This window comes from Oryza sativa, chromosome 8 (genome assembly GCF_034140825.1).
Source record: "Oryza sativa Japonica Group chromosome 8, ASM3414082v1".
Lineage (NCBI taxonomy): Eukaryota > Viridiplantae > Streptophyta > Magnoliopsida > Poales > Poaceae > Oryza > Oryza sativa.
This window is the reverse complement of record NC_089042.1, coordinates 8,808,696-8,823,589: the sequence shown is the minus strand read 5'-3', so window position 1 is coordinate 8,823,589 and position 14,894 is coordinate 8,808,696. Positions and strand designations below refer to the sequence as shown.

The following is a 14,894-nucleotide window of genomic DNA, read 5'->3' as shown; positions in this document are numbered from 1 at the left end:
CCTTTTTTGTGCTTTGCTTTCCAGGGAAAAAGGTTAATATATTATGTAATATTTTTTAACAGATTACTTTTTTTTTTTGCTAATACTGTTTCGAACAGTTTTACGTTAAGCTGCTTTGATGGGCACTGCAGTGCTTTCCTCAGTTCAGTGGCTACCAGCTTCAAACTGCAATCAGCAAGGATAGGGTAAATGGCGCCCTGCCAAATCAATGTTCTTTTCAAACTTGTGAGAAATGCAGTTTAATTAATCATGGAATTATTTTGTATTTGGTTGAGGGGTATATCTTGTAAGTAGCTGAAATATTGGTCAGAGAACTAGCTGAAATTCAAACTTTATTTTTTTTGAGAAAAACAAATTCAAACTGAACACAACATTCTGAACCAACTTTTAGCAGACTTCAACAGAATAGTACTAGCGTATTGCTCGGTGAACGAAATGAACTCGTTTTGTTGACTTTATACTCCATTCCTATTTGTTTGTCGCTGTGGACTAATCTTGCTATAGCTTTGATCATAAATAAATTTTAGTTGGTTAATTTATGATGAACAAAAGCTTAATAGTTATGTTAGGATGCAATACACTTTAATTGAACGGCATCCTTTTAAGCATTTCTTTTTTAAAAAAAATATGAGTGGTTAATTTAAATATAAATTTCATTCGGTGACTAACATTTAGGAATCATTGAGTAATAATAAGACGAAAGATCCGAATGTACTCACTCCGTCCCATAAAAGACCAAGACAGTATTGAATGTGATATATCCTAATACAATGAATTCGGACATGCCTATGTCCAAATTCGTTGTAATAAGATGTCTCACATCCAACCCTAGATTTATATTTTGTATTGTAATAGGATGTGTCACATCCAGTCCTAATTTATTTTTTTTTGTCCTGTTTAGATTCTAACTTTTTTTTCTTCAAACTTCCAACTTTTCCGTCACATCGAACTTTTCTACACACAAAATTTCAATTTTTTCATCGCATCGTTTTAATATCTTCAAACTTCTAATTTTAACGTGGAATCAAACACAGCCAGTATCAGGAAATCGAAGATTCTGAATTAGAGTCAAGTACATTCGGTGAGGCATGCTAATTAATCCACGATATGGCTGATTGTTGCGACTATTTATTGGGTCATTTTAATGCCAGCAAGGTGCCAATGGCCACACGACACTACAAGCAGTGATTGATTTGAGGGGAGACAGGGAGGCATAACCTACCAAACAAGACAATTAATTACTTCCTTCGTCTACAATACTTTATACTAGCATGCATTAAGGTTAGGAAAAAAAACTATAATATTTCTTATTGAATACTCCCTCCTTTTCTCATATTGATCATCGTATAATGAAATTCAAAATTTCTCAAATTGATCATCATATAATCGCATAGATATGGATTTCATCATAATACAATTATTGTAGCATGGAAGAATGTGTGCATGCTAAGATGTAATTGGCATGGCGTTTTAATCAATACATACATTGTGTGAGAATATGTGCATGATGTCTTGATTGATGTAATTTAGATTATCCTTAGTATTGGTGTATAAACATATGTGATGATCAATTTGAAAAGGAGAGAGTAAGAGCATCTCCAACAGCCAATCTATCTCCCTCTCCAAGTTAAAATTTGGCAATTTTAGACGAAAAACACGCTCCAACAGACTTGCCAACCGGATGGTCAAGCCGGACCATCCGGCTGGCCAAACGCCCCCTCGCGCTAGCCAACTTTGGCAAGCCAAACTTGCCTCTCCAATGGTAGGCCCCACGCCGTTTTACCCTCTCCCGAAGCCGAGATGACATGGACGAGGACTATCTCCGCCAAGCACGACGGGCGCGGCGCCTCTCCGCTCTCATATATAGTTAGATGTAAAGTAACATTTTTTTTGGAATAACTTTTAAATGTTAGAAAAATATGTATTGTGAGACGGATGAAGTATGAGTTGGTTCCGCAGGCTCTGAACTCACAAGTTACTCCTTGCAAGAATTTCTGATGCCTCTTCACGATGTAGGAAGACCTAAAACCGATAAATACAAAAAGAATGACCTGAAACCGAGAAATATAAAAGGATGATGTCTTAAGCTCTTGTCAGCTTAAGGGCTCTTCGGAGCCAAGGATTTTTTTTTTCGGAATTTTGAAATTCTGTGGAAAATTTTCCTTTGGAGCCATTTGGATTGTAGGAATGTATTCTAAAATTTCTATAGGATTTCTTCCATTTGTCCGCTTTTTGAAGGATTCCAAACATTTGATCAAACCTCATATTTTCAGTTTTCTTTAGTCCAAGACAAATGCTTCATCATCTCTCCTCTTTTATCTATTCTAATCAAGTGTTTCATTTAAAATTCCTATGGAGTAACCAAACATCTCTTTTACTAAATTCATGTGTTCCTATTTCCTATAGAATTGAGCTAGGCATGACACTCTATTCCTGCATTTCTCCTGTTCCCTATGTTTTTAAGATCAAAGGAGCCAAAAGGTCTAGTTGTTTAGCCTTCTCTGGACGATCGAAGTTCAAGTTTAGTTTGTGAAAGTTCGCCTTGGCAAAGAGCCTCCCTAGTTGGGCCTCAAACATTATCATGAACAAGGATATATGATTTCTCATGTATAATTAAATCCCTCTTGGAGACATCATCTACAATTATTAGCATCACACTATCACAGGCATATTGCCAAAATTGTCCTCATATTATACATATAAATCATACTATAATACACAGTCGAAAAAACCTCTTATGGAACTCAAGAAAGATAAAAGAAAGGGAAAAAAAAAGAAAAGAGAGAAGAAAAAAAAATGCTGAGCTACTAAAAGCATTTCATCTTGGTCATGTGTCAATATTCTTCCAGCAATATTGCTCCTTGAAGGAACTTCTGTACTACTATATATGAACGAATGTTGTGCCTCATGAATACAGGCGTTTTTGGTGTGCTGAAAATCACCTCTTACCACACATCTCTCAGATACCTACCCTCCGTTTGGAGGCTCTTCACAAAGCTCTCAGCCTTAGAGCTGTCAAGTGATCCCTGTAACGCAAAAAACCGTCATCAATTTATGCCAGAAATATACTGACGGACAGAATGAAACAAATTTTATCAGCAAGTGTGTAATGGCTGTGAGAAAAATACCTGTTCCTGTACAATGGTGTGGAGAACTCTATGTACATCTCTGGCCATGCCTTTGGCATCACCACAGACGTAAATGTAACCACCCTGGGAGATCATGTCCCAGATTTCGGAAGCCTGGACAGACAAAGGTAGGAAATATGAGCAACGCTGAACAAAAACATGAATTTGCAGATCAACAAACATGTATGAAAATGTCAAGTAGTTCAATTACTTTCTGCGACATTTTGTGCTGCACGTATTCCTTCGTAGGGCCCTCACGAGAGAAGGCGAGAACCAGCTCGGACAATGCTCCTTCCTCAAGGAAAGTGTTCAGCTCATCCTCATAGATGAAGTCCTGCAAAGTTTATAATATGTCAGCTACATTAAAGAACCCTCTAGTGTTTTAAGGATATTAATGTTATGCAGTGTGTCTATTTGGTGCGTACCATCTTGCTGTTTCTGCATCCAAAGAAGAATACGGAGCGACCAAGCTCAGCTCCTGATTGTTTTTGAGACAGCCTCTCCTGATATCATGAATGCATTTATATATTAGTTACTTCTCATAATAAATATCAGTAGTGATGTAAAATTATCATTGAACAGCAAGAAACCTGCAAGAATCCGCGGAAAGGAGCAAGACCAGTTCCTGGGCCAATCATGATAACCGGTACTGAAGGATCAGCAGGCAGTTTGAAGTTTGATTGTCTCACAAAAACTGGAGCCCAGCTGCAGTCCTTTGTCTCTTCTGATGGAATAGCATTCTGCGAAATTGAATAGTGATAGAGAAATATCAGAAGACATGTTTATGGTCTGAGGGATTTACTGTCAACTCAGGTGTTTCAATTCAACGTTGCAGCAAGGGTTCTGTACTTTGCAGGATACTTAGAACTTCAGATGATATATAGGTAAATAATCCGACCTAGAATACTCAATAGGGGTTGATATGACGTTGATTAGTTACCTTAATCCATGTTGAGCAGACTCCCTTATGTACCCTTCCAGCAGGTGTTTTTTCATGGACAAGTGCACATGTAACATGAATTCTGGTAGGTGCCATGCTGATGGAAGAAGGAAATGCATGTCAATAAAAAGGTAAGGAACAATTTTAAAATGAGGAAGAAAAAGCATAAGTAGGATATTTTACCTAGGTGAAGATGAAATTGAGTAGTATCTCGGCTGAAGACGAGGAGCAACGGCTGCAAAGAAGACTCCTAGTGGAGGCTTTGCTGAAGGGAACTCTGCCATCACTTCTAATAGACTTCTTTGACTCGCAACAACCCATTGAGCATACTCATCCTGAATCATGAAAAGCATGATATTAAGATTTTCGATTATTGTATTCCATAGGATGATGAAAGCGTGAGCAGATATCTGAAAGAAAAAAGAACTGACCTTTCCAGCAGGAGAGGCCAAGAACCTCAGACGATCAGCTTCAGTAGAATCTGAAGCATAAGTAGCTAATGCAACCAAAGCACTCTGCAAAACATACACACATTAGAAATCAGAGAAACAATAGTCAACAGTTGTGGAACTCGTAGTATATTGAACTACTGAAATGCTCACCTTCTTCGGCGAATTCAGAAGATCCGCATATCTAGCAAGCGCATTCCTCACAGTAATCGGGGAAGGGAATGGAGGAGCCAGAGAACCACCACCTAGTGGTGTACCGTCCTCTTTGTCTGCATGGATGGTGAAAAAAGCCTCTGGGGAGTAGCCTAACAACCTCTCTGCCTCCTCTACAACCTCGAGGCAGTTCTCTGTGTATACACCAACATGGTCACCGGTTTCATACCTGATAAGAAGCATGGAGAAACATGTTAGAATAAATGAAGAAAAGGATATGGACTGGAATTTTGATGTACTTAATTTTGTTGCCAAGGCCTGATATTTGTCAAGGATAATGAATGGAATCAGATGACTTACGTAAGACCAGTGCCAGCAATGTCAAACTCCAAGTGAGTGCATGAACGATCAGAAGCAGGAGTGTGGAGTTCCCGTCGCACAGCCACGTTGGCCCTACAGATTCAAAAGAAATTTGCAGATTGTTAGCTTCGATTCCACCATTACAAATACAGACAACCATACTATTAAGAAAACAAATGGACTTTATAGCCGCATACTTACCGGCAAGGATGCTGAGCATCATGAACCGCATAACCGTTTGCAAGACTGAAATTTCTCTCCAAATGGGCTGCCTCATCAGGCTTAACAAATTCAACCCGGTATTCAGGAATGGCAGCTGTGTAGGTAGTGCCTGTTGAAACATCATTTTCATCCCGAAGTAACTGATCCAATTCTGGCCAGAGAGTTTCTTTCCTGGTGATATGTAAAAGTTCAGAAAGGAATGTAAGTAACACAAGTGCGGAAATGCCTAAAATAACTAAAATAAGCTTGAAAGAGCAAGATAATGCGTACCATGCGTTGAAGTCATCCTCAATGCATTGATCATCATCTCCAAGACCAACCGGAACAAGACGTTTTCCACCTAAACAAACACAAAATGCTTGAGATAAACTGAACAGATATATCAAAAGTCTGTAGGGCAGGGCAGTCATGAGGCACACCTTGCTCAACTAGGAGCTCATCAACAACCTTGGCAACCTGTCATCAGAAGCAAAAAACAAAGCAATCTAATTAATATATAAGAACATGACAAGGTTTTTACAGACTGGCAACAAGGGTTAGGAAATTCAAACAGATGATAAGTGTGGTACCTTGTTGAAATGCTCATACTGCCGATTGCCAAGACCAAAAATAGCATACTGGAAGTCATTCAACCAAACACCCCTCTCATTTCCCTCAGTGAACCATTTATAGAACCTAGCAGCATTGTCAGTCGGTTCACCATCTCCGTACCTGAAATGTCAACCAAAAAATATTACAAAGGTTTCCTAACACAGTATACCAACATAAATAGAAGAAGATTGATGTTCCTTGTATTTCTTTTGACTGAAAGTCTTTGTACTTTCTATCACTTAGGGAAGGGCAACCATTAGCATAAGTTGATTATGTATAATATCTGTGAAGTATATATAATATTCAAAGAAAGTGTATGAAAGATAAGATCCAAAGAACAAGTGTCTTACGTTGCAACGAAGAACAACGATATCTTCTCCTTCTTCAATCTCTCCTCGTACTCCTCATCCTCCATCGCATACTCATCCTATAACAATCATCACATTGTGCATAAGATCATCTGAGATGACACTTCTATCTACTCAATAATACTGGACAGCAGTTCTTGTTTGACTTTTTTTTTCTGAATTGTCAGCTGTATCTTACCAAGTCCACAACTTTGAATATCGCCTTGTCGTATCTTGACTTAGCCTCCTCAGCGAGTGCCTGTAAGTCAGGAGAACAATAAGAACATTATTAGCTACAACAGGGTACCAAAATACAAAAAAGGCAATTGCTTTTCATTTTTTTTTCCTTGTCTTCCTTATTCACACGCCATGAGTTTCTGGTGAGACACGATTGCAATCAAAGAAGAAAATGGTAAATGAGTGGTGGAGCCGAAGGCGTTTTAGGCCACCAACCTCCTTGACAGTTGACACTTTGATAACCTATCGTCCTCCCTACCAGACCAGGACGCTTCTAGTGCTTAGTTTTGGTCAACAACTAAAAAAAAAATCGCCATCTCAATTCCCAGATGTCCTTGACGCTAGCCCATGAGGTTGTACTTTCTCTCTTTTGTACACACATTTTTTTTTCTGGCGCTAAATAAGTGATTAGACGTGGCATAAACCACACCAGAAAATGTGATAAAATCTGTCCTTCTTCCATGGATTCACCACAAACTGGAGAAATATCATCAGAGCAATTTTTCATGGACTCGAGAAATATTACTCCCGCGAAGGTGGTCCCCGTGTAGGAAAACGATTGAAAGATCTTCAAAAGTCTCCATCGATCAAATCAGCAACAACTACGCGTCCCTTACAATAGAATTCGTTTTTTTTTTATTTTTTATTTTGAAAGGAGTATTTACTTAGAAATTAGAATCATCCCAATATTGTTGGAATTATTTCGAACGCAAACAATTCGAAACAATTCACCGTCAATTCATCATCATCATGATGGGGTAGCAATCGATGGATGGATACCTTGGCGAAGCCCTCGGCGGTGCCGGTCTGCGTGCCGAAGAAGACGGTGACCCGCTTCCTCCCGTCGGCGCCGCCGGCCTCCTCCCCGGCCGCCGCGGAGGCATTCTTCCCGCCCTTCCCCACCCCAGCCACGGCCGCCGCCGACCTCTCTGCCTCCTCCCTCTTCCGCTTCCGCCCCGCCGAGACCCGCCTCCATAACACCAAGAACGCGCACCCGAGCAGCGCGGCGGCCACCGTGGCCACCGCGGCCCTCGCCTCCGCCGCGCCACCGGCGGCGGCCTCCCCTCCCCCGGACGACAGCTGCAGCAGCTGCTCCGCCCGCGGCGTCAGCCCCCGCAGCAGCGCCGCCACCAGCTCCATCGGCCCCGCCGACGACTCCATATCAAATCCCTCTCTCCCTCCTCGGTGGATGGGGTAGGTGGGAAGCTAGCGAGCTTGCGAAGGAAGGAGTAGTAAATTGGGCGCGCGACGCGGCAATGGCGGACACGGCTTCGGCTCCTCCTACCTGAGAGGGGGGGTGGGTGGGGTGGAGGAGGGGTTTATATAGGGGGGGAGGTGGTGAGGTTGGCGCACCCAACCTCCTTCGGGGAGGCGAGGTCAAAGCACCTACCACCGCGGCGAAGGGTGGAAGGCGGCGTGGTCGCGTGGAGACGAAGGTGGAAATTACGGGGATGCCCCTCCTATTCCGAGCGGGAAGGGTAGTGGGTGGTGGTAGGTTTGCGTGGTTAATGAGGGGGGAACGTCGCGTTGGGCTGGGCTGGGCTGGGCTGGGCTGGGGATGGGCCCCACCTGTCTATTGTACAGTATATCCGTTCCGGTGTACTACTGCTATTTTAGTCCTACTCGGGGTTTACTATTCCAGTGGAATTCGCTTTCAGACCGAGTCGACAACTCAAACAAATTGTTTTTTTTACATAAAGTTATTTTAAAATATTAAACGGAATTTTAAAATTTGGATAAAATTATTCAGATTTTATCAGTTTTTATTGGTTTATCAAATGGATTACGCAAAATCTAATGATACCAATCATGAGTGGATTGCAATTCGGTGTTGGAATTGTGAATCCTATTACTTTTTATCATGCATATTATTCACATTTCGACTTGATTTAGCTTTTTCTACAAAGAAGTAGGTCATGTTTGTCACAACTCTACATAAAGAAGTAGGTCGTTTTTTGACGCGTGTGTTGTATTTAAGTTTGTAAGTTAAATTATAATAGTTAAAAACTTTATATTTTATCTAAAATGTGAACAAAATGATTCATTCAAATATTGTCAACCTAGTAGATTTTGGTTCATGGATTTATGGATATCAATAATTAATTAAAATATTTACTTATCTTTTATAGGATTTTTAGAGTGTAAAGATAACCACTGTGTGTCTCTTTTCAAACAGTGGAATTTACATAATGTTTTTTTTTTGAATTTAACTTCAAATGAGCCCATGCATAGACATCTAACTTATGAATCTACCATGGGACTTGAACCTCCGCTACTAATGTGAGAATCATGGAAGCCCCCCACTAAAATTTTTTTTTGTCATACAAAGATGAGAAGAGTGGTTGTAGCTTTGTGTAATTTGTTCAGACCCCTACTATTTTTTCCTGATCCACCACTGCTAACTTACATTATATAGGGCATAGGGCATAGTAAACCATTATAATGACTTGTATATACTTTGATTTCTAGTGGCTATCACAGATCAGCTATTCTATTCAGTGGAAGCTAGCTTACTTTGTTATCATATGAATTTTTGCATATCTAGCATGTCAAGAAAGACTAGAATTAATAATTAGCTAGTCTCCACTTCCAAATTGACAAATTGTATTTTATTCAAATTATTTCAAAGTAGACAGTTTTGTATCAATTCTTAATAAACTAGGAAGCCCACGCAGATGCGGCAGGCATCTTATTATTGTTTTATAAAATAATACTAAAACAATTAGTTTTTGACTGGTTACAAACTTTGTAATCTTTTAGTGTTTTCCCTGTATCCTTGTACATATTTTCTCTCCTTAATGAAATTACACTACTAAGCAAAGCGCTGGTAGTCTTCCCGGTCAAAAATAATAATACTAAAAGAAGTCATATCTCATCATTTCTATGCCATGAGATAAACCGTAGATTTTAATATACTTAAAAGATAAGAATGTCTTCTAGATTTTTAAAAAAATCACTGTCTCAGTTACACGTATAAATTCCCCTATTGTCACCACAATTTATTATTACTGTTCTAAAAGCTAGCTGAGTACCTATTAATAGATGAAACCGTATATACCACTAAAACAAGCATAATACATCATTGATACACTAAAATATCCACTACTTACCTAAGTATTCATGTCTCACTTATTTCCAAATCCATATATAAATATTAAAAAAATACCACCTCTACCAATTAATGAGATAACATCATTAAAGTTAGACATGAATGCTCTTCCAACGGATAAAGTTGATCGTAGCCACCAAGATTTTCTTTCTCTGCTGCGCTGAAAGATGAGTCCCTACTTGATATAGCCATGCCTCTCAGGAGTAGCCTAGAGCACAATTTTAATCTCTAATTTACTATCACACTCTTATGGAGTATTGCATTGGTACACTAGGGCCACCTCAACTCAGCCATGAGTATGCCCCTGCTATACTTACGGCAGTGTCGCAAATTTCGTTGCTCATGCTTGGTGCCTTTAGGAAAGTAAAAAGAGAAGATAAAGGTGATCAAAATAGATTTTTTTAAGAGTAAATACAATTTGTTTATGGTGTTAATCTGACGGAGCGTGGGGCTCCTCACCGGGAGACCGCGCTGGCCCCCCTTTGCCGGTTCGGCCGGGGACCCTGGGTGAGACTCTAAGCTCCCAATCTGTATGTGGAAGGTTCACGAGACAGGAAGCACAGAAGACACCGGCGATGTATACAGGTTCGGGCCGCTGATGAGCGTAATACCCTACTCCTGTGTTTTGGGAGATCTGTGTATGAAAGAGCTACAAAGTATGAGCCAGCCTCTCCCTTGTTCTGGGTTCCTAATCCGGAAAGGTCCAGTCCCAGCAAAAAAAAACCCCCTCCTCAGTGGGCAAGGTCCTCCTTTTATATCTTAAGGGGATACCACATGCACCATCCCCCCTTTTTTGTGGGAATTTCCCCCACCTTTTCATAAATGGACGGAGATTTGCATGGTTGCCGTTCGAGTCACCTTCTGATGGGACGGCCCGCACCTACCTCCACTTTCGCCGGGAGCAGGCGCGACGCGGAATCATGGCGGTCTGCTGGCGACATGACCGGTGTCAGACTGGTCACAAATCGGTCATTCTTGTCCACCACGCGTCAGCTTAGCAATCTGCACGTTGGCTCTTCTTCACACAACATTTTGCCTGTAATGGTTAGGATGAAGCCTGGCATATATCTGACCAGGACTAACGTGCCATCTCTGGGAGGTAACACGCTAGCTCCAGCTGGGGACGAGCGCCTAGAAGCCCTCGTCCTGACGGGATGGGGCGAGGCGTGCGTCAGACCGCCTGTCGCCACCTAACCCGCGATCTGACCGGTCTGTGACTGGTCACAGACCGGATAAATGAGTGCAATGCACTGCGTTACATGCGTCGTGACACACTCAGCCAAACTGCAATAAATGTGGTTAGGTGAGCCCCACTGTGCTCACCTAACCCATACGCGCGGAGCGAAAACCTACGAGGGGTCGGGGCGCCTCGGCCCCGAGGGCCGAGGGGGGTGCAGCCCGACCCCCTCGGGGGGACTAAGAGGAGGGCGAACACATCACCCTCGGGCCCGACGTCCCCCGAGGGTGCCAGGCCACGTGGGCGATTGTGTCTGCCTCAAACCTCTAGTCATGATACTCCCGATCCCATGTCACCGACAGTAGCCCCCGGCGTTATGCCAGGGCGATCGCCCTCCTTAAGGGAAGCGGTCGGGTGTGACGCCACTCCTAAGGCCTGGTGACAGGTGGGACCGGTCTCCACAATTGGGCAGAAACCCAACGGTCAGAAATCACGCACATCGGCAATGGTAACTCGGCTGTCAATAATGAGCGGTCTCTTCAAGACTGCCACATTACTCGAGTAGCACACGAATCTGGACATGGCGATTCGTTTCATCTGGAGATATGGTAACGTCGCTTCGGTTGGCGAGCGTAATTAACGCGCGCACGATATGATCTACCTCGACTGCCACAACCGCATATCCACCTCATGCGCCGCAAGCGGGCGAATGGGATTAGTGGAAGCGTGGGCGCGAGAAACGAGGGGGCGAAATAGTGGGCGCGAGAAGCGAGGAGCCGGGCACAGCGTTGGCAAGGGTATAAAGGCACTGAGGAAGGGATTTGTTTCCTTCCTTTCGCCATTATTCCCCTTGTCTTCGCCGCCTACGCCCTAACTTCTTCTTTCCTGCGCCCTACCCTCGCCACATGCGCTCGCTCTTAATCTTCTCTTCCTCCGGCGCCATGGCACGGGGCTCCGCTCTGCTCGATGGTAGCGTGCTGCCGCCTTCCCGCATCGTGAGCGAGAGGTAGGCTGGGCTGCCGCGCCGCTTCATGCCGGAATCTGCCACCGGCCGGGAGATAGTCACGCTGGGCGAGGGACGCCCGGCGCCAGACTACCCGGGGCGGTCCGTCTTCTTTCTCCCTTTTGCAATGGCAGGGCTGGTTCCGCCATTTTCTTCTTTCTTCATGGATGTTCTGGAGTTCTACGATCTCCAGATGGCGCACCTCACCCCCAACGCGGTGATGACATTGGCCATCTTCGCGCATCTGTGCGAGATGTTCATTGGGGTGCGCCCATCTCTTCGGCTGTTCCGGTGGTTCTTCACCGTGCAGTCGCTGTCGCCGCCATCGGTAGTCGGTGGCTGCTACTTCCAGCCACGGGGGCCGGTGCTGAACCGCTACATCCCCTGCGCCCTCCGCAAGAAGTGGGACGACTGGAAGAGCGACTGGTTCTACACTCCCCTCGCCGACGAAGCGCGCCTCCGACTTCCGAGCCAGCCCCCGGCGCAGGCCTCCAGCTGGCGGGCGCCGGTAGATCTGGGGGATGGCTATGACGCCGTCCTCGACCACCTGGCGGGCCTGCGATCCCAGGGGCTCACAGGGGCCATGGTGTATGGCGACTACCTCCGTCGTCGGATTGCGCCGCTCCAGCGGCGCGCTCGGGGCGACTGGGAGTACACCGGGTCCGAAGACTTCATGAGGACCCACCAGGGAGTGAGATGGGACTGGGCTCCTGAGGACTTCAAGATATTGGTCCAACGGGTGCTGAATCTCAACTCCGTGGAGGCGGCCCTCATTCCCCAAGGAATCCTCCCCCTCTGCAGCGATCCAGACCGCGCCTCCATCCTAACCATTATGATGGGGGTCGGGGCCTCTGAGGAGCGAGCTCCAAAGGGCCATGACGGCGCAGGCGGGAGCCGCCGGGGGGAGCAATCTACCCCGAGAGGGGGTCGTGCTTCTGGGTCCCGTGTCAGGGGCCCGGGGAGCAGCCGCCCTGCCGACACCCGGGGGAAGAGGAAGCAGGGAGGGACACCTCCCCCATCTCCTCCCCGAGGGGGCGGGGCGGCGCGTGCCAGCAGCAGGCGCCCGGAGGGGGCCGCGCCAACATCGCAGCCCGAGGGGGAGCGCATGAAGAAGCGGCCCCGCAAGATGGGGGAGACGGAACCATCTCGGGGAAACCTCATTTCCCCTCCAAAGTGGTCGTTTAACCGACCCCCTCGCAGGTTCGTCTCTCACCCATCGTGGCTGTATTCATTCTCTCAACGCGAGTTTTCACTCACCCATCTTGTTCGTCTTCTGGTCTTTTCTTTCGTTTCAGCGAGATCCCGTCGCGTCCCTCCCGCCATTCCAAGTCCGGCCAGTCTGAGGCCGAGGATCCGGCGGCCGCAGAGGCCCGCAGGCGGGAAGCTGACCGGCGAGAGGCCGTGGATCGCCTACGGGAAGCCGAGGAGGCCGCCCAGGAGGCCGCCCGGGCTCGCCAGGCCGAGGAAATCGCTCGGGAGGGAGCCGCCCGGGCCCGCCAGGCCGAGGAAGCTGCTCGGGAGGAGGCCGCCCGAGCCCACCAGGCCGAGGAAACCGCTCGGGAGGAAGCCGGATTTCGCCAGGACGAGGCGATGGCGACTTCCGAGGCAGCTCGCGACGAGGCCGCGGGCGCGTTGCTCGGGCCCACTCCCTCGGGCGACGCTCAGGCGACAACTTCCGGGGCAGCTGGCGACGAGGCAGCGGGCGCGTCGCTTGGGCCCACTCCCTCGGGCGACGCTCAGGCGACAACTTCCGGGGCAGCTGGCGACGAGGCTGCGGGCGCGTCGCTTGGGCCCACTCCCTCGGGCGACGCTCAGGACCAAACGGGTCCGGGAGACATCCCCGAGTCCGGCACTTCCATCGGCGGCCCGAGCCGCGTGGCATCCTCTCCGAGGCGGCTTTTCCCCACGCCTTCTGCTGCCCTACTGAGCGCAGAGCCCCTTCTGCAAGCCTTGGCCGCCGCAAACACCACGGTGTTGGACGGGTTAAGTGCCCAGGTGGAGGCCCTGCAGGCAGAGCGGGCGGAGCTCGACGCCGCGTGGGCGCGTGTCGAAGAGGGGCGACGCTCGGTGGAGGCCATGGTGGAGGTGGGCCGTAAGGCTCACCGCCGGCATGTCTCGGAGCTTGAAACCCGTAAGAAGGTGTTGGCGGAGATCGCCAAGGAAGTGGAGGAGGAGCGGGGGGCTGCCCTCATTGCCACCACCGTAATGAACGAGGCGCAGGACACCCTCCGCCTTCAATACGGGAGCTGGGAGGCGGAGCTAGGGAAGAAGCTCGACGCCGCCCAGGGGGTGCTTGACGCTGCCGCTGCCCGAGAACAGCGGGCGGCGGAGACCGAAGCGGCGTCCCGGCGGCGCGAAGAGACCCTCGAGGCGCGCGCCATGGCGCTGGAAGAGCGCGCCTGCGCCGTGGAGAGGGATCTGGCGGACCGCGAGGCCGCTGTCACCATCCGGGAAGCAACGCTGGCGGCGCACGAGGCTGCCTGCGCCGAAGAAGAGCTCGCGCTCCGTCTCCGCGAGGACGCGCTCACCGAGCGGGAGCAAGCTCTCGAGGGGGCCGAGGCCGCGGCGCAACAGCTGGCGGACAGCCTGTCCCTCCGCGAGGCAGCGCAGGAGGAGCAGGCGCGCCGCAATCTGGAAGGTGCCCGCGCCGAGAGGGCCGCACTGAACCAACGGGCCGCTGAGCTCGAGGCGCGGGCGAAGGAGCTGGACACGAGGGCGCGCAGCAGCGGGGCGGCCGCGGGCGAAAGCGACTTAGCCGCCCGCCTCGCAGATGCCGAACACACCATCGCCGGTCTGCAGGGCGCGCTGGACTCATCCGCCGGGGAGGTCGAAGCCCTCCGCTTGGCAGGCGAGGTCGGGCCCGGCATGCTTTGGGACGCCGTCTCCCGCCTAGATCGCGCCGGTCGGCAAGTGGGCCTCTGGAGAGGGCGGACCGTAAAGTACGCCGACAACCAGGGAGGCCTCGCCCAGCACCTTTCGAAGATGGCCGGGGCCCTCCAACGGCTCCCCGAGGAGCTCGAGAAGACAATTAAGTCATCCTCGAGGGACCTCGCCCAAGGAGCGGTGGAGCTCGTCCTGGCGAGTTACCAGGCCAGGGACCCCAATTTCTCTCCATGGATGGCGTTGGATGAGTTCCCTCCTGGGACCGAGGACCGCGCGCGCGCGCAAGTCCGGGATG

The 14,894-nt window shown here is 48.0% G+C and overlaps 1 protein-coding gene across 1 annotated transcript; it reads right to left on the bottom strand.

Moving 5' to 3' along the window:
* Window positions 1–2,671: 2,671 nt before the first annotated feature.
* LOC4345047 (NADPH--cytochrome P450 reductase 2-like) lies at window positions 2,672–7,714 on the bottom strand. The gene is made up of 17 exons (XM_015795294.3): window positions 7,208–7,714; window positions 6,390–6,449; window positions 6,194–6,270; window positions 5,822–5,963; window positions 5,672–5,708; window positions 5,523–5,592; window positions 5,232–5,423; window positions 5,031–5,123; window positions 4,671–4,899; window positions 4,500–4,583; window positions 4,252–4,403; window positions 4,069–4,165; window positions 3,719–3,868; window positions 3,554–3,631; window positions 3,340–3,462; window positions 3,129–3,242; window positions 2,672–3,026 (listed from the first exon to the last, which is right to left on the bottom strand). The coding sequence occupies exons 1-17, from the start codon at window positions 7,586–7,588 to the stop codon at window positions 2,946–2,948; spliced, it is 2,160 nt and encodes a 719-aa protein (XP_015650780.1). The 5' UTR covers window positions 7,589–7,714; the 3' UTR covers window positions 2,672–2,945.
* Between the last annotated feature and the right edge of the window lie 7,180 nt (window positions 7,715–14,894).